The 18,881-nt window shown below is 34.6% G+C and overlaps 2 protein-coding genes and 6 non-coding genes across 11 annotated transcripts; 7 read left to right on the forward strand and 1 right to left on the reverse strand.

Moving 5' to 3' along the window:
- The first annotated feature begins 240 nt into the window (after window positions 1-240).
- On the forward strand, window positions 241-5,607 carry LOC110690949 (2-oxoglutarate-Fe(II) type oxidoreductase-like). Of its 3 annotated transcripts, none has more exons than XM_021867868.1 (11): window positions 241-602; window positions 936-1,131; window positions 1,888-1,992; window positions 2,167-2,218; window positions 2,519-2,640; window positions 2,731-2,831; window positions 2,925-2,983; window positions 3,209-3,265; window positions 4,755-4,800; window positions 4,975-5,054; window positions 5,188-5,607. In XM_021867868.1, the coding sequence occupies exons 1-11, from the start codon at window positions 459-461 to the stop codon at window positions 5,270-5,272; spliced, it is 1,047 nt and encodes a 348-aa protein (XP_021723560.1). In that variant the 5' UTR covers window positions 241-458; the 3' UTR covers window positions 5,273-5,607. The 3 variants fall into 3 exon arrangements, with proteins under 3 accessions (XP_021723560.1, XP_021723561.1, XP_021723562.1); XM_021867869.1 differs by having other exon boundaries at window positions 242-602; window positions 1,894-1,992; XM_021867870.1 differs by lacking the exon at window positions 241-602 and having other exon boundaries at window positions 999-1,131; window positions 1,880-1,992.
- Window positions 5,608-6,449: 842 nt separating this feature from the next.
- TRNAY-GUA lies at window positions 6,450-6,535 on the forward strand. The gene is given in 2 exon segments: window positions 6,450-6,486; window positions 6,500-6,535. It is a non-coding gene; the product is annotated as a tRNA-Tyr (tRNA).
- Window positions 6,507-18,838, forward strand: LOC110690950 (INO80 complex subunit C-like). 2 transcript variants are annotated; one of them, XM_021867872.1, is made up of 5 exons: window positions 6,507-6,835; window positions 11,040-11,234; window positions 16,711-17,017; window positions 17,383-17,450; window positions 18,316-18,838. In XM_021867872.1, exons 3-5 carry the CDS (start codon window positions 16,843-16,845, stop codon window positions 18,445-18,447), a joined length of 375 nt encoding a protein of 124 aa, XP_021723564.1. In that variant the 5' UTR covers window positions 6,507-6,835; window positions 11,040-11,234; window positions 16,711-16,842; the 3' UTR covers window positions 18,448-18,838. The 2 variants fall into 2 exon arrangements, with proteins under 2 accessions (XP_021723564.1, XP_021723563.1); XM_021867871.1 differs by lacking the exons at window positions 6,507-6,835; window positions 11,040-11,234 and adding an exon at window positions 13,197-13,561.
- TRNAY-GUA lies at window positions 6,610-6,695 on the forward strand. The gene is given in 2 exon segments: window positions 6,610-6,646; window positions 6,660-6,695. It is a non-coding gene; the product is annotated as a tRNA-Tyr (tRNA).
- Window positions 8,948-9,035, forward strand: TRNAY-GUA. The gene is given in 2 exon segments: window positions 8,948-8,984; window positions 9,000-9,035. It is a non-coding gene; the product is annotated as a tRNA-Tyr (tRNA).
- TRNAT-AGU lies at window positions 9,100-9,173 on the reverse strand. Its single transcript has one exon. It is a non-coding gene; the product is annotated as a tRNA-Thr (tRNA).
- Window positions 11,612-11,685, forward strand: TRNAV-AAC. Its single transcript has one exon. It is a non-coding gene; the product is annotated as a tRNA-Val (tRNA).
- TRNAY-GUA lies at window positions 13,960-14,047 on the forward strand. Its single transcript is given in 2 exon segments — window positions 13,960-13,996; window positions 14,012-14,047. It is a non-coding gene; the product is annotated as a tRNA-Tyr (tRNA).
- Window positions 18,839-18,881: the final 43 nt, after the last annotated feature.

Here is an 18,881-nt window from a genome sequence, read left to right on the forward strand (position 1 = left end):
TAAGATTTTAAAAACTTTTTAAATTATGAAAATAAAGATATTCCATTTTATGATAAATAAACATAAATAAAAAGATAAGATTTGATCGGATTAATTTTCAAAATTCAAATAAGTTAATACTATATCAAGTTTAACAACATCAACTAAACATATTTTTGAGAACACAACTTCTAAAACATTAATAACACCAATTTACGCGTAACTCGAGAACATAAAAAAATTCGAAGCGTACTACGCCACCTTTGGGAACACAACTCGTAGTATCGCGACATTTGGCGCTTAACAAATTCCCCATTCTGGGCATTGCTCTATCTCCCCGCCCACTCCTTTCACTCTCAATCTAATCTTCTTCTTCGTCACTTGGACAATTTCCTACATTTTTTTTTTTATTATTTTTTTTTACCATATTAAATTTCATAAATTTATTATTGAATCCAAAATTATTATTATTACTCGTTATGGAAATTCCTAATTGTAGTAATAATAATACTAATAATTTTTCTGCTGAAAAACCTGCTTCTGTCACAACAAAGGTCAATAATCTCAATTGCATCGATCTTTCAGACCCTGATATCAATCGTTGTGTATCTAACCTCAAACAGGTTTTTTTCTTGATCATCATTCTGAATTAATTTAATTATTTCCCTGTTTTTTTTAATGTGTTATTATGCTGATTTTGTTATATTGATCACAAATTATACCTTTAAGTCTTTTAGATTAAATCACTTTGAATATATTTAATACCCTTTACTTTTATTTGTTAATATGTTCTTTTTTATTCATTGGTTTTCTATAACAGAGGTTTTTGTTGTTTGATTTAGGAAATTGATGGGAATTTATTTATTTTTAATTTAATTTAATTTAATCTGGGTGTTTTTACTAAGAGTTTTTTGTTATTGGGTTTTATTGATTAATTTGATTTAATTTGTTGGTAGGCATGTTTGGATTGTGGATTTTTCTATGTAATAAATCATGGGATAAGCCAGGAATTTATGGATGAAGTTTTTGCACAAAGCAAGAAGTTTTTTGAATTGCCAATGAATGAGAAAATGAAGCTTTTAAGAAATGAAAAACATAGAGGATATACACCAATTCTTGATGAGCTTTTAGATCCTGAACACCAAGTTCAAGGTGAGAATTCGATCACCCTTTGTTGTATATAGTATGTCATTCTATAATTGTTATGTTATATTGATTAATTGTTTAAAACTGTACTTTGTTATGCATTTGTAGCTAAATGTAAAGTTCAATAGTAAGGGGTATGTGCTAGAAATATATTTGTGGGTTATGATGACCGGACTCATCATTTCAGCTTAAGTATCCGTGTTTGATTCTCGACACTTATGAATGGTTATGCTTGGATCCTTCAATTTTGGGCATGAGTGGGGAAATCTATACTTTCGTACTTATATGCTTGTTAGATGAAAGGAAAGTATCCTTGTCTATGTGTCTGGATCATAACATTGGGTATTCACACTCTTGGGGCCATATCCTAACCTCATACTCATATCAAAGTCCGAGCATCACGGTGATTGAGGTACCAGAAAATGATTGCTTGATTTTTAGTGGAGTGCCTTTATATAGCTTATGTAACGTTTCTAGTATTTAGTCATTGGAGATTTCAAATAGGTATGTTATATGGGGTCATAGCCTCATAGGGTGTTGAATTTTGAAAGCTGATGAACTTTCTATGTGGTGTCTGATTATGTGTTATACTAGTGCTTATTAAAGGCTGAAGACTAGATTATGTTAGCTAAATGTCACGGATTCTTGAATAGGCAAGTAATTGCCTAATGTGTTAACTAGGAATCAATTGCTCAATTAATATCGCAGTCACTTTTGTACTTATTTCGATTTGTACTTATTTTTAATGGTCTAGCTGACTAGCTGTAGGAGATTACAAGGAGGGGTATTATATTGGTGTTGAAGTGCCTGAGGATGATCCTGAAGCAGAGAAGCCGTTTTATGGGCCAAATGTTTGGCCAGCTTCAGGTAATCTATTTGAGTTTATTAGTATCTATGTTAACCAATATGTTGCTCTGATTAATTTTATGCCTCTATTAAACTTGTGTAGAGCTTATTTCTTTGAAATGAAAAATGTTAAATTTGGCAGCGTAGAGAGTTGAATTATGCGTTTTAATATCGTGACTTCTCTCTGTATACCAGATCTCTTGCCGGGTTGGAGGCAAACGATGGAGAAATACCATAGCCAAGCATTGTAAGTATAACTGTATAAGATAATATATCGCTATTCTTTTGCTGTGAGTCATCCTTTCTTTTCTCTTCTGTGGAATATATTGGCCTTATTTACAAGCAAGTTGCAATGTGTGCCGAATCTGTCACAACCTTAGCCAAGCAATCAATGGCTGGACCTATATAAATTACGTGTCATTAGTTTTATTAAGCGTTATGTATCCTTAATGCCAAGATTGCCAACTTTTAACACTGAATGACTAGAAGACACATCGTTATCTTCTAATACTCAATTAAGTTTATCTGTGATATCCGTTTTATACAGGGAGGTAGCTAGGAGTGTTGCAAGGATTATAGCTCTAGCACTTGGTCTGGACGCGGATTTCTTTGATAAGCCAGAGATGCTAGGGAAACCTATCGCAATCTTACGCCTGTTGCACTATGAAGGTGGAAATTAAATTGTTTATTTAATTTCAGTAACTGATAACTTATTTATCATAATTAATCTTGCCAATAATCATGTTAAATTTTTGTTAGATAAAGTTACTGATACGTCAAAAGGAATTTATGGAGCTGGTGCACATTCTGATTATGGTCTGATTACACTCTTGGCCACAGATGATGTAAATGGCCTGCAAGTATGAATGGTGCTGAAATCCTGTTAGATATCACCATCATGTCTTGCTTATTATGATTTTTGTGTTGACTTCTACCCTTTTTTCTTGTTGCAGATATGCAAGGATAAGGATGCCAAACCACAGATATGGGAAGATGTACCGCCTGTAAAAGGGTAAGCTATGTCCAACACTGTAACTTGCAGAAATGAAATGGATGAGTGACTAAAAGGCAGGGGTGTCACGAGCTCGCTTTTCACATGTCCTACTTTCACATGTTTTTATTCCAAATTCTGAACCTTTGTCTAGCAGCACATTATTATATATCTAGTGTTTGGTGCTATGAATATGATATCAACCAAAAAAATATGATATCAACCATTTTGCTTCTTATCTCTCAGAGCATTTATCGTGAATCTTGGTGACATGCTGGAGCGCTGGAGCAACTGTGTTTTCAAGTAAAGTGCAATCTTTCTTTCCTTTTACACGAATTTTCTGCAATATGCTTGATGTGTATCATGTGGTTCAATTAATTTCAGAAAATGTTGCAAAGTACTTAACGCATTTTAAGGATGAAAATGATGCCTCTCAAGTCTCAAGATTAAATTAAGTCTTAAATATGGAGATAATAGAAGTTTGTAGTATCTATAAGTAAATTAATCAAACTGAGTGACGTAGGATTCTTTATTTATTTGAAGAGTAAGAACCATGTATCCTTAAACTTCAGGAGTTCATGTTCACATTTCCGTGCTGGAAAAGGGAACTTGTAGTATGAATTATATCCAGAAACTCCAAAGAATATGTGGGAAATCTCTTGTCAGCCTTCAGTCCTTCACTCTTTTGACTTGTCTTAGGTTGTAATGATTTTTTATCATTAGAATTATCAGGGAACATTTTAACCATTGCTGTGCTGGCTTCAGAAGTATGATATTCACCCCTCCCATCTTCATTTGCTATATTTCTATCTTGAGAGCGAGCACCCTGGGCTCTTCTTGCTGCTTGTTACTCCATATAAGGTGCCTCCCAAACTGTTCAGTGTCTGAAATACCACAATATACCATACACTCCTTGAAGAATAATACCTCAATGTGCATACTCATTTTACTTGCAATTTTCCTTATCCTATACTTAGGGTCTAGCATCATACTAAATTTACTGTGGACTAATCATGCGATAGATTATATCTTCAATTCGTTGCAAGTCTTCCCATAATGCATCTTTATGACTTGTTTCATTAACTGCATAAACTCAGGTGCACCTAAGTTCCTTACCCTTCACTATAGGCGTAACCTTTCATTGTATAAGCTGGCGTGTGGCATGTGCACAATTTAAAGAAAAAAACATTTGGATCCCAAATCAAAACTATCCCTCCACCACCTTGAAAACATAGGTTAGATGTTATACACCAACCTGGACAAAGATTTAGGTACAAAGCCCCAAGAGAATGATCCTTGACCTTTGCTTCGAAGAGACCTAACAACCTAATGTTTTGAGCATGAATCTAATACTTTCTCATCAAATACCAACTAAGGCTGTCCATGATGGCTAGTGGGGAACCGGCCCCTCACCATTTTCAAGTTTACCGCCCATTCAATTCATTCCCATATTATTATTATCTTCTATATCATTACCTTGCCCATCAAGGTCTATCTATCATCTACTTTCAGAGCATCAAAAGTGTTCCTAATCACTACAGGAGTAATCAGTTATTCTTGGCTACTTGACTTATCCATGACAGTAATCAGTTATGGAGTATTTGATTTTTTACACCTGTCATGAATGTTTTTGCTGTGTCTGATTTGGACGTTTTTAGCATTTTGTTCTCTTGAATATATTTTTCCACATGCTATAAAACTTTCCTTTTACCCGAGCAGGATGCTCTTCTACTTGTCATCGCTCCCTTAAAATTTTCCATCTAATTAACTTCAGTATGTTTGTAACCTGCAGATCCACCGTGCACAGGGTTATTGGATATGGGCAACATAGATACTCTGTAAGGCCCTTCACAGCCCTGCTTTCCCAATCTCCCATTCCCTTTTCTTGGACTTATTTCTTTTGTTAAATATATCTATCACTAGTTCACTACATCCTTATATGTTATATCATAACCCATTACTTGTGAACCTTATTTCGTCTTACAGTTCTATGCTACTTTTCTTGCTTGCAGATAGCCTACTTTGTGGAGCCTAGTCATCAATGTCTTGTTGAATGTTTGCCAACCTGCAAATCAGAAACTAACCCTCCCAAGTAATTTTTTTATGGCCTGGTGTTTGCACTTCAGTCTTTTCACTAATTCACAGAAAATATACCAAAATTTGAAGATGTGTTGTTAAATACTTGCTCTCACTCTGTCCATTACTCGCTATTTCCCACCCAACAGGTTTCCTCCAGTTCGATGTAGTACATACCTGAGCCAGCGCTACATGGATACTCATACTGATGTGAGCACTTACAAGAAATCGTAATATCTTGGCCAATTGAGCTGATATGAGAAGAACCTGATTTGGGGCATTTGGTCTATACTATGAAAGTCCTGCACAATCTGGCAAGAATAGAAGATGCTTGGCTCATCCTTAGAGTAATACAATTATGTTATTGTTACTAAACTGTTGATAACTACATAAGCTTACATAGAAGTTATTCTAACTAGTTTATTTACTAAATTATCATTTATTGTACCGCGTCTTATCATTTCTTTGGTCCATTTACGTGTATTGCGTCCAAACATCTCAGTTTATACTTGATAATAGCTTAAGCTAACTACTTTACCAGCTGAGGATGTAGTGTTGGCTGAAAATTACCTCATCTCCCTTTGGCTGAACTTGACACATCTTAATAAAATTTCTCATAGGTGTTTAAAGAACAATATTAATGTGACTGTACTTATTGCTCATCAGAAAATAATATATTATTTGCGGTATTATTTGTAAGATATAAATTTTTTAAAAGTTGTACATAATAATTAACGGAAATAGTAGAATAAATTTTCTATGGGAGTTTAAGTGTGTAACTAATCTAACTAATAATAATAAAAATTTAATTGAAAGTGAGAAAATTTGATTCCAAATATGAAGAGTTTTATGTGCACAACAGCACAAGCCACAACATCAAGTTATAGACTTTCTATTTCAAATTTATTGTCACATTTGATTATTTATAGCATAAAAAGATCAATAAGCATTGAAAAAAAAAACTCGTGACTAATTTTTTTTTCTTTTCTTATAGTTAACGACAATTTACATTCAAAATGTGTAAAGTCTAGCCTTGGGTTTTGTGCATACTAAAATGGAAAGAACTTCTTATCACATAGTAGAATCGCTACATACAGTACTCAAAAAGTTAAAGTTTTGAGCAATATTATAACAAAGACATTACACTAATCCCATCTATATAACCTAGCGAAAGGAGCACTTTATCTAGTCTTTTAAGATGACACATTTCTTTTTCTAAATCATTACTTCGAAAATAATCATCTACATACCCAAATCTGACAATACCACATTATCATGTTTGTAAATCATAAAAACAGTCAAAGAAAACAAACTTTAAAAGTCCAAACATGTCCACTAAAAAGAAATTAAAAAAATAATTAGTGCTCGTATTATATAACAAAATCCAAAGTAGGTACAATTATATCAAAAACCGACCTTAGCTCAGTTGGCAGAGCGGAAGACTGTAGTTGTACGCAGATAATCTTTAGGTCGCTGGTTCGATTCCGGCAGGTCGGATTTTTTTTCTTTTTTAACCCACTTTTATAATTTTAACATAATAAATAAATTTTTACAATCAAATGATTAAACATCCGACCTTAGCTCAGTTGGCAGAGCGGAAGACTGTAGTTGTATGCAGATAATCTTGAGGTCGCTGGTTTGATTCCGGCAGGTCGGATTTTTTTTTTTAATTTTTTTTAAAAATCAAATCAGATTTCTCTCTCTTTCTTAGGCGGTTTGGGGGATTCGGTTTCTTGCAATTAGGGTTTTCTGATTCCAAATCTGCTTATAATCTTCCCCAATTATCCGAGCTTTACGGTAATATTTATTATTTAATTGCTTTAATATTTTAATTTCTGCTTAATTATTTGCAGCATGATTATCGTAATTATTTTCCTGATTAATCGCCGATAATTTTGGTGGAATTTTTTAATGTTATTTTATGAACATATGTAGCTTTGATTGTTAATTGTACCTATAGTTTTGCTGACACAGTGTAATTTGTAAATTATAGTAGGTTGCAGATTTATTGTTTTATTTTTTGGGATTTTTTGGACAAGAACCCTAATTTGACCTTATTTTTGTGAAAATATGAATCAAAAAGGGTAGCAAGGAATCAATCGTAGTTCTGTTGGTAGAGTTAAGGACTGTAGTTGATCAGAATATTATTAATTGTTAGGTTGTTGGTTTGTATTCGATTGGTCGGGTTTTTATGATGATTATCACTTATTAGATTGGTTTTCTACTTGTTTGAACTGATGCTTGTTTATTGTCTTGTAAACTATAGTACTCCGTATTAGTCATTCAATCATTCGTTTTGTGGTGGACACGCAGTGATCTCTTGCTTAAGTCGATAGTGAATATGTAGGTTGACACTAATTATGTTCCATTAAAATTGTTATTGGTTTTTGTAGATGTTGTGAGTGATTGTTAGAACTTAGAAGGTTGCATTTACATCTTAGCATTTTAAAAGGATAAGAGGTTTTTTTTCCTCGTTGGCTCAGTTTCGAGGTTTATGAATGTAGCTTAAAAGATAATTTGAATGTCCTGGCCTCAAATAACCTTGACCATTTGATTATCTTTGAATCTTACCAATATATTGCTAGATCTTCGTATCTCTTGTTTTGATGATGATTTGAGTTTTCGACTCATTGTTACTATAAATTAGATGAACTGAAATAAAAGTGAAATTAAGACAATGTCAGTTTTATGTTGGTTGATTCTTACATCTGATAGGATATAAATCTTTTAGCCTAGAATTATCCATAAATTCTCCTGTATTGGTTTCGTTCTTGATATATGGGAGTAGGATCATATTGTGCTGATTCTGCTTCCAATTAATGTCAAAACTTATCTGACAATCGTTGAATCATGGATCATTCGTAGGATCATATTGTGCTGATTCTGCTTCCTATTTTTATACTGTAATTGGTTTAAAGATTACCCTCAGGTTCCTAGCTCTAATACAGTAGGTTGGATGTCTTTGCTTCTTAGGTTTGTATTTTCACCTCTTCATTGCTCTTCTAAAATTGTAATGATGTATAGAAAAAAGATTTAGACATTAGAATAGATTTCCCCTCTTAATGGAAGATGTGATGTCTATGGATTTATGGAATTGCAACCTTCATTTTAAATGAACTGGCCTTAGCTCAGTTGGTAGACCAGAGGACTGTAGTTGGTCATTAACCCATTGATAAACCTTAGGTAGCAATTTCAAATCTGATTAGTCGGGTTCCAGTCGTTTATGTTATTTGTCTAGCTTTTAGGGAATGGTTGCTAACTTGCTTTCTATTTTGCTTTCACTGGTATGTCTTAACCAATTTTGTTGAATGTTATTTCTGAGTCAGATGAACAAAGATCAGTATATAATGGAAACCACTATTAGAGGATACCTGAGCCCATTTGGTGCAGTGGAAGATTGGACCTTTGGCCTCTTGCAATTTATATAATTTTTTTTTCTTCCTATGGGTGAGACTTCTTTTTGGGACAAAAGGACTTCGGCATGTCACATTGCTTCCATGCCTGAAACAGCGGTAAATAACTATGTTCCAGCCATTAGGAAGAGTATTTCAAACTGTGAATTTGAAGCAAGAGTTACAAGACCGGCCTTAGCTGTTAAAGCAGAGTACTATAGTTGTTCATCTATCCTCAAATCAAGACTTATGGCTATTTAACCAATTGATTTGTGTTTTGTTGTCAATATTTTTTCATGCTTTAATGGTGATATTGATTCCGTGATTATGCTGTCAAACTTGGTTTTCTTTTACCTGGTTTAGAAACTTTCTGCAGTATCTTATTTTCTTATTATTCAGAAGCGGCTTGAAGATGCAATATGGTGTTTCATTAATGAAATTTTTTACATCCCCCTCTTTAACAAAAGGGGTCTGAGTATAGTTGAATTTCAACATTCACAGTTCATTAGTGTAATAGCCGACCTTAGCTCAGTTGGTAGAGCGGAGGACTGTAGTTTGTCAACCAGATAATCCTTAGGTCGCTGGTTCGAATCCGGCAGGTCGGATATTTTTGCTTCCTATGCTGTTTTGCTTTCTGGTCATGCTTGAAGCTTGATTGTAAAAATCGAATGCTCTCGTTGAGAGTCGAACTCAAGACCTCCCGCTTACTAAACGGGTGCTCTAACCAACTGAGCTACGAGAGCAGTTGTATTACTTTTTTCTTTTGAATGTCGTTGACCTTGCAATGTTGTCTTGTTGTGATTGCCTGTCTAAGCATGTGCTTCTGTAATCTGCTAGAGTAGTCCATTAAAGGTGAGACTTCTTTGTGTGATATCTGAAAGGTGTCATTTACGTGGAGCTCTACAGGAAAGCAGAGTCCAGTTTTAAAAAGTTTAGTATATTGGAGCTAGAGGATAGCAAAGAGGCAAGCCTTGCTTGGTTTTCCGTAGAGTGCAAGACTGTACTAGGCCAGCATAGATCATTACTTTTATCTCAATTCTAGGCATGATTGACTTGATTGTTTTTATGTCTGACAACTTGGATGTCTGAACCAAGTCAACCAACGTTAATATAGAATATTAGAATGTGACTTTCTTTTGCAGCCTTGACCTTAGTTCAGTTGTTAGAACGAAAGACTGCAATTGCTTATGCCCACAATGATGGTGGGTCGTTCAATCTGATCTTGCAGACCAAAGAATTTTTTTTTGTCTTCTATGTAGGGGTGTCATTTCGGTTAAACAGTTCGGGTTTGGGTTGGGTTTATCAGTTTCGGGTTATAACGGGTCGGTTTATAACGGACTGAAATAATAAGCGGGTCGGTTTGGGTCGGTTTTGAAAATTATCGGGTCAGTTCGGTTTGGTTTTTTTAATTGCAGTTTCTATTCGGATTGGGTCCTTATCGGGTCGGGTTCTAGTCGGTTCGGGTCATAATCAATTTGGGTTGAACTGGGTCGGTTTGAAAACGGGTTTAGCCCATTTAATGTGGGTTTCGGTTAAAAACAGTTCGGGTCTTAATCAGGACGGGTCGTAATTGGTTCGGGTTATAATCAGTTTGGGTTTAACTGGGTCGGTTCGAAAATGGGTTTCGGTTCAAAATAGATCGGGTGAAATCGGGTCCAACCATTATTGTTTCGGTTATAATCGGTTTAGATTGAACTTGGTTGGTTTGAAAACGAGTTTACCCAATTTGAAACGGGTTTCTAATCAAAATCATATCGGGTTAAAATTGAGTCGGATGATTATCGAGTCGAATTAGTCAGATAATGGGTAGGAACGAGTCATGTTATAATCAAGTCAAGTCATAAATAAGTTGGGTTTATCGAGTAGTGGGTTGAAACAGATTAGATCATAAACATATTGGGTAACAGGTTGTAAATGACTCAGTCATAACGGGTTACGGGTTTTAAACGGTTTGGTCATAACGGGCTACGGGTTGTAAACGGTTCGGTCACAACGGGTTACGGATTATAACCGGTTCGGTCACAACGGGTTACGGGTTGGAACGATTTAGGTTTATCGGATTTTTATCGGGTTTTAACGGTTTTCGGTTTAAAACGGGTCGGGTTACTATCGGGTTTAAACGTAATCGGTTTGGGTTGCTTTCAGTTTCGGGTTGTAACGGTTTGGCTTGATAACGGGTCGGGTTAGTAACGGTTTGCACAAATTCGGTTTAGTTCAGTTTCGGTTTGGAAAAAATTGGGTCGGGTCAGTTTTCGGTTTCCAAAAAACGGGTTTTAAACAGTTCAGTTCCTTTTCGGATCGGTTCGAAACAGTCGGGTTTAACGGTTCGGGTTAGAAACTGACAGCTCTACTTCTATGAGATCTCCTTCTTTTCGTTATAATGTTTTGAGTTCTGAATACACTTTGACCTTGAGAAATCTGGTGACAGAGATTACATAGGCTGATGGTGTTTCTTTCTTTTATCTTTTATCTGTTTTTCTTTTTCCTTCTCAGAACTCTCTGCAATTTCTGCATTATAGGCATTGCTTCTTTTTCATGTTTTCTAATCTTTATATACAGTCTGCAGTAGGTATAGAAAACAAGTTTGATTAGGAGTTAATTATTTACAGGATGTTGAATTACTGCAATTGAACTACAACTTATGCCAAAAAATCTGCCATGAATGAGCTGTTGACAGTCTTGACACCATTTTGCTGTGGATTAATGTCAGTTGGCCTGGTCGAGCTAAGGACAATATTTGTACAATCATCGTCATATGCGCTCAATTTAGGCAGCTGGTTTGAATCCAGCAGATCATAACGCTGGTAAAAATGAATTTTCTTTCTTCCTTTTTTCAACTGTTTTTTTTCCTGATAAATTTGCACAATTCAGCAATTTGTTTTTTTTTTTTTTTCAACAATGATAATATCAGTTTGCGGCCTTATGCCTTTTATACCTTCATTTTACTTTCATTCTCTGCCTTAAACTCTTTGCTGGACTGCTGGTAGTTCAATTCTAGAAATGGTGTTTGTATACCTCTTGGCTGATGGCTTGGTACACATTTCATGATTGGGAAATAGGTTTATAAAAAATGATTAATTCTGAGATGAAATTTGCAACGAAATAGCAGTTTTAACACTCTGGCTATCTAACTCAGGCGGTGACAAACTGACAATATAACATATTATTCTATTCTTGCAATGGTGTCGTGGTGTAGTTGGTTATCACGTCAGTCTAACACACTGAAGGTCTCCGGTTCGAGTCCGGGCGACGCCAATTTTTGTTACTTGTTCTTTCTGAATAAATAGTATTTGACTGAAAGTATGTGATGCATGCTTGGCTGAGTTTGTTGAGCTTCTTTCTGTAACCTGTACAAGTCAATGAATTTACTCATTTAGAGATTGCTGCTTGTGAAGTATTAAATTTATATGATCTGTTTAGGTGGATATGCAATTCTGCATCTAATTATTATTGTTGTTTAATAAAATTCTATGGTGATGTCACATAATTTTTGTGTGTTTCTCATCAAATGGTGTCGTGGTGTAGTTGGTTATCACACACTGAAGGTCTCCGGTTCGAGTCCGGGCGACGCCATTCTCCTTTTTGCTTCCGCATGTATGTTTATTAACATTTTTTTTTATCTGCAAGTTCTGTGTACAGTTGGTTGTCAGTCTTGTCACATTAGACTGTGTGATTACTTATTGACTTATGCTTGGCCTTGTTGGCAACTTTAATTTAGGTTTTGAATGTCCAAATTCCTGTTCTTACACTGTCTTTTAAATCCCTTGTGAATTCCTTTGGGATTATTCCATGTTTCATTTTTTTAACCCACATTTTTGCACAAGCTAGCACTGTTAAATGTTCCGCGTCCTGCATGCATCAGTTTCAGTGACAATGTGTTGTGTGTCCAACCAGCTGGTCACAGACTCACAGTAAGTGAATCGTGGACTTTCAAGTAAACTAGACATGTTTTCTACTTATCAACTAGTGTCGACTGAGCATTTGAGAATCGGCTCTCTGCTTGTGCAGTGTCAACATAGTGGTGAAGTGTGTCTAATGCTGATTGATACTGAGGACTTGAATGAGAAGTATATGCCTGTTTAGTGTTTATGGTTGACGAAATCACAAAACTGATTAGTTATGTTAGCAGGAACTTGAATATACAGACACAGGTTACCGATTGATTAAGATTCTCTTTATTTGTCAAAATTTTGAAAAATAGATAAACCTAACATATTTAGAGGCAGCAAACGAGTCATTTAGAGGCAGCAAACTGAGTCATTTAGAGGCATTTCGGCAGCAAACGAGTCATCAAATGATATTGTGGTGGGTAACATTTCGGCTGGGTTCATAAAGTTCATATTCTGGTTTGGAGACATTCGATTCGAGCATGTGTCAAACGATTAAAGGATAGGTTAATGGCTTGAGGCCATGACTATCTAAGTTTTCTCAAATACAATGTTTAGCCAAACATTTTCTTTCCCCTCCAACTCTAGTTATAATTTATACTAAGGACTTATAAATCTAGTAAAATAATATTACTAGAATACCCATATTGCTCCTCCTTAGGACTTAGGTTAGTCGATTACAATAGTTAATAATCGGAAAACAATTTAATTCAACTCTATTTGATTTCAGTTGTGCCCTGCCGAGTCTAGGTTCATTTTTGTTTACAATTATGGATATATGGTTTAGATCAGTTTCAATCATTTAAATTCTAAATATAATTCAAGTTCAAATATCAAGGCAATTCGAACTTGAATTATATTTAGAATGAATAATTCGAAATACTCTCTTCGTCTCTAAAAGTTTATCCTTAGATAATTTTTTTTTAAAAAAAAAACCACTAAAATACTGTCCCATTACTCATGATCCAACCGCTTTTAATTCTTTATTTATCAACTCCGCTTAATCCAAAGTTTACAAATTTTTCATTTAAAAAAAAATATACTATAACAAAATCAATGGTTAGCTAAGCTCTTATAATAAACCGTTAAACACAAGTACACAACCCTACACGGCTCCCTAAAACCAACCTCAAATCACAGTTCCGGTTAAAATTAACGCAACAGAAAAGAAGAAATCGAAAACCTGCCCAAAAGATTAGAATAAACCCTAATTATCCAGATTCGATTCCATTCTAAATTCAATGGTAAGCTTTTCTTTTTGTTATTGGATTTTTTTCTCAATTATATATAGCAATTCGTTGATTTTCCATTCCAAAACTCTTGAATTATCTCTCCTTACGGCTTCTGATTTTTCTTATTTTTATTTATGTTAGATTAATATCGTATTGATGTTTAATTTGTTACTATACTGATGAAGATTCTTGTATAATTGTGGAGAAAACATGCGAATTATTCAAAGGAATTTGAGGAATTCAATTGTATATCACTCGAATTTAGCTTGCAATTGTAGGTTAAATATATCTTGGATAAAATAATTCATTAATTTGGGATATACTTTTGAATTGATTATGTTCAAATTCACTTCAAACATAAGAATTTGTGCAGTTTATATAGAATTAATTATGAATAAGGGTAGCAAGAACCGACCTTAGCTCAGTTGGTAGAGCGGAGGACTGTAGTTGATCAGCAGATTAATCCTTAGGTCGCTGGTTCGAATCCGGCAGGTCGGATTTTTTTGTTGATGGATCATCTACATGACATAACAATTTGTTTTGTTTCTAATTTTTGATCCTGGGTCAATTAATTTGCTTGATTCCACATAATTATTTGTGCTACTCTGAATTGTATACTGCTGATATTCATTAGTTGTTTGTGGCTGTTTTCTTCTTTTTTGGAGGTCATGTCCCTATTTAGGTTAATGAAAGATCACATCTTTTTAGAGAAGGGCATGTAAGTAATAAATATATTTGAATAAAGTAGATCTCTCATTAAACATTACTGTCTTAATTAGAGAAGAGGTAAATAACATACCTAAGCTTTTGGAGATTAATTATGTAATGTTGGATTATATGCTGCAATCGATAATTAATCTAAGGTAATCAATTTAAAATACAGTATGTGTTACAGTTTCTATCCTGGTTGACACAACAATGGGGATTTTAGACTTGTAATTAATTATGTTTAGCTATAGTGACAAGATCCGAGTCATCCGACCTTAGATATGATGGAGAGTAGAGGACTGTAGTTGATCGAACAGACTATCTATATGCACTTCTTCATTTTGCTTGGTTGATTGGCGTGACTAAATTAGTAAATCATAATTCATCATATTTTCTGATTATCCATTTTTGTGAAGTATATGTGATAAAATTTCTCCACTCTCCATCCATGAAAATTTTCTTAAATCGAGTCTTTGGCTGTAAGCTGTGCAGCCAGAGAAGAAACCATGATAGTAGGGTGGCATTGCTGAGGTACTTTAGACTTAGAAGAGAATTCAAGGTTTTTTAGATAAAGAAAATATTTATAAGGTTGACAGAAAAAAAGAAATTGTTATATATATTATTCCATGCTGATTATCATGGATATGTTAATTTTCTGTATTTAAAAAGTAAGCCTGAGCAAGGAGAAAATGCATTAAATTAGCATCCTTTAACTCAACCTATTATGACAAAGTTTAAAGATTTAGACCATGTGTGGTCCTGTTATGATTCTTTTGCAATTAATTCTACCGCTTTAGCTGTTTTATAACGCTAAATTGACTTTCAAGATTGAAGGGAATTACTTACAGTGATTCTTTTTGTATACTATAGGAAATTAGCTAATATCCCGTCAAACCTCTTTCATTTTGGTGGCTTTGAGTCTTTGGTTTCATACTGAAAGGTTACTTAGAGTAAGATGCCTAAGCTCCTGAAGGATTTGGAATTGGAATGGAATTTATAATTTTGGTTATGATCAAATTATTTATTGATAGCCTATCAGAGTTTTTTTAGCCGTGTGAGCTTCTTTTCTTACATTTAAGAAATCCTGGCCTTGACAGTTGACACTGAAAATTCCTAAAATTATATGGTCAAGAGAAGAAATTATGGCTATCATGACTCTTGGTCTTTTCATTTTATTTGAATATGAACCAATCTCTGACACAAAATATGTTGGATCCAGCTGCTTGAATAATTCTTTGTTATTGCGTTATTTAATCTGCTTTCTTCCACATACCTCCAAAACTTTCCTTTGCTCCAAGTCTTAGATATTGCTTATTATGATAACATGCTATTGTGATGCGTGGGATCTTGAAAACATTTGTTCAAGATTTGAAGCACTACTTTCTATGCTAGTGCAGCTGTTTAGCTGTCTTATTTTTTTAGTTATGGTCTCTATGTTCATAGTGAGAATTAGGATCTTGTATACAGATTATTAATGTCTTGGTGTGGTATTCAATTTAAGAGAAGTATCCAGGAATATATTCTAATAGTGAAATGACTAATCTAAAATTCTAATTGCAAAGGTCTACATAATAGTAGAAAAAAAAATGTTTATACTGGCTATTACGTTGTCGTGGTTTTATGATGCTTCTCATGGTCTTGTTCTCCACTGCACCATGGAACTTAAATTCGTTTCATGATTGGGTAAAAGACTAAACGATTACATGGTATAATGTTGGTCACATGGTGAACTTTAGTTATAGAACTTGTGCAATTGTATCAATAACCGACTTAGTCAGTTAGTAGAGCAGAGAACTATAGTTGTTAAAGCAAGCAGGTAAACCTGCTACTTGTGGCGCATATCCATACCCTTCTTTGGTGTGAAGCCCTATTCCGTATTTTTGGGTAATTGAGTTAGGATATGGTGGATTTTCTATTCCGTAGGTGTGTTGTTCTTGGGTCAATATATTAGGAACTAGTGAATTTCCTATTCTGTATGACTTTTGTTCTTGGGATAATTGAGTTAGGAACCGGTGGATTTCCTATTCCGTAAGAGTGTTGTTCTTGGGTAATTGAATCAGGAACTGAATAATTGAGTCAGGAACTGGTGGCCTGTTGGATTTCCTGTTCCATAGGTCTCTTGTTCGGGATTAACATCCATTGCATGAATGTAATTCTTGGTAAAGCTATAATATCAAATCGCTTTATTTGATACGTAAAAATTGATGATGTCCTTTCCTTGACTAAATTTACTGATAAGGCACAACATGGTTACATCATTTCAAAAGTGTAAAAGATTGACTCTTTTTGGCGTTGATTGATTAAAACTTAGTTGTGTACTTGTGTTGGTAGAGTGAAGGTTTGTAGTTCGTTATACAATGAATCCTTATGTTGCTGGTTCAAATCCAGCTGTTCGGAGTTTTGTTTGCTTTCAGTGTTTATCTGGTTCTTAGCATGCCCTTTTCTTATTATAGGTCTGATAACATAGAAGCCTCACTGTGGGATCCAACTCATCCGAGATAAGATATCTGTTGGGGAAAATCTGTCTTCCACTTATACTGTAAAATTACAAGCCAGTGAATACGCCGAGATTTTGAAGCCCCAGAATGGAGAGAGAGGTGGTGGAGGCAGAGTTAGTGCTGCCAACCCACTTGAAGTTCAAGAAGATTCAGATGTATGAGAAGTACCCTAAGGGTCAATCTAGGGGCAGGCATTGGAAGCATCTCAAACAGATTCTCCAAGCTGAAAATTACAGCAATTACCCTCCTGATGAACCCAATTGTGAGTTTCTCATTATTAATGCATTATTTCCCCACATTTTATTTGCTTCTAAACAGATGATGTATTAAGTGTTTTTTGAATGATGTATAACTTCTGAATTGGGTTTTGCACTTTTGCTTCAATGCTTTGTCTTATGTGTTTATTTGAGGATTCGATGTGTGACTATTTTTAAGATCATTTTTTTGGAGGGGTATTGAATTATGTCTTTCAAAATTTATGTGTGAATTATCACGGTTAGGATATGGATTTATGTAAAGGATTTGTAGGTATTTTTCGTTTATATCTCAAAGCCATTCAATTGCTCTTTGATGTATCATTGATGAATTTTATCTTGCGTTTTCCCCATTGTAAACGTTTTTTCACAGATGTTAATATCGAGTCACCACCTTCAATGCATCCACCAAAGAGAATTTGTGATTTTACAGGATATGAGGTAAGTCCCTTTTTAAATAATGCAACATTTATTACTGTGAATGATTCATACTTACCAAAACATTAATTAATGGTGACCATCATCCTTTATCTGTGCTACCATGGTTGAATTTTTAGATGTTAGTTATTGAGATCAACTCAGTGCAGTGTATTTCAAGGTAAGGAATAGGGTGCAAATTTTGATGCCAATATTTGAGAAACTTTCATATTTTAATGGTGTTACTGTGTTAATGTGTTTGGCTGAAGGTCAATTCTTTTCCATCTCTTAAACTCAAATGCTGTGGTTCCTTTTGTTTTGGTCTTACGAGTTACGACGAATTAAGGAAATTCTATGCTAACTGAATGCTAAGGTTGTAGTAGGTTCAAAATTATTGAATTTCAAGACCACTCTTCCGAATGCATCCTTTTTTGTTGATTGTTACTCAGAATTTTGAATAGTGTAACTCCATATGCAGACACACCCACTATGCCTTGAGTTTGATATAATGTGGAACTCAGTTGGAGACTAGAATAGGTAGTAAAAATTCTTTAGTCCAAATGGAGGTGGTGGGAAACTATTCATTGAAGATTTTAGACTGATGCATATAGTACTCCTCTGATGTTTCATTGATGGTCTTTCAGTGCTAGGTGCTACTTACTACTAAGCAATTTTTTAGCTAATCCTTGTGATATACTTTGTATTACTCCGTAGATTAATAGATGAGTATCCTTCACCTGCTTGCATGAAGATGAGCATCCTTTTTATATGAGTAGATAATTTATCTTAAGTCTTCCACCTGATAAGTAAATAACAAAAAAGGTGGTTGCTCATATATAGTTAGATTTTTTTTTTCCCCTAGTGTGTGAAATTTGTTAATTTCATGCAGGCACCTTATTCTGATCCAAGGACCAATATGCGTTATGCCAATGCTGAAGTTTTTAAGCAAATCAGGTCACTTCCCAATGATTACGTGCAGCGATATCTGGCTCTTAGAAATGCTGCTGTTGTCCTCAAGTAGTTTATTGCTTCCCTTCAACGACCTTCTGTTTAGATACTTGCCATGTCCTTAGTCCCATCGTTCAAATATGATGAAGCCACTTTTGTCAGCAAAACTCTGCATTACTTGAAGATTATCCACTATTCCCTGCAGAACTATGCGTCACAAAGTAATACAACTGTAATCTGTAATCTGATTCAAATCAGGCAGCTGAGGTTGTGCATCTAACTCTCAAATACATGTGACTGCATTACTAATTTACTAGTAGTCAGTTGGATAATTGGTCTAGACATGTACATTTTTGCTGAATTGCTATAATATTGTAGTTTCAAAGGTTGGTATTATAACAGGCTGCGTCCCCAGATATTCCAGAAATCATTCAGCAGATGTGAATATATTAGCTTTTTATGCATTTGGTTCATTATTCGTGGTTAAGAGATTATGAGTATCAGCTA

The sequence above is a fragment of the Chenopodium quinoa genome, unplaced genomic scaffold (genome assembly GCF_001683475.1).
Source record: "Chenopodium quinoa cultivar QQ74 unplaced genomic scaffold, ASM168347v1, whole genome shotgun sequence".
In the NCBI taxonomy this organism is placed as follows: domain Eukaryota; kingdom Viridiplantae; phylum Streptophyta; class Magnoliopsida; order Caryophyllales; family Amaranthaceae; genus Chenopodium; species Chenopodium quinoa.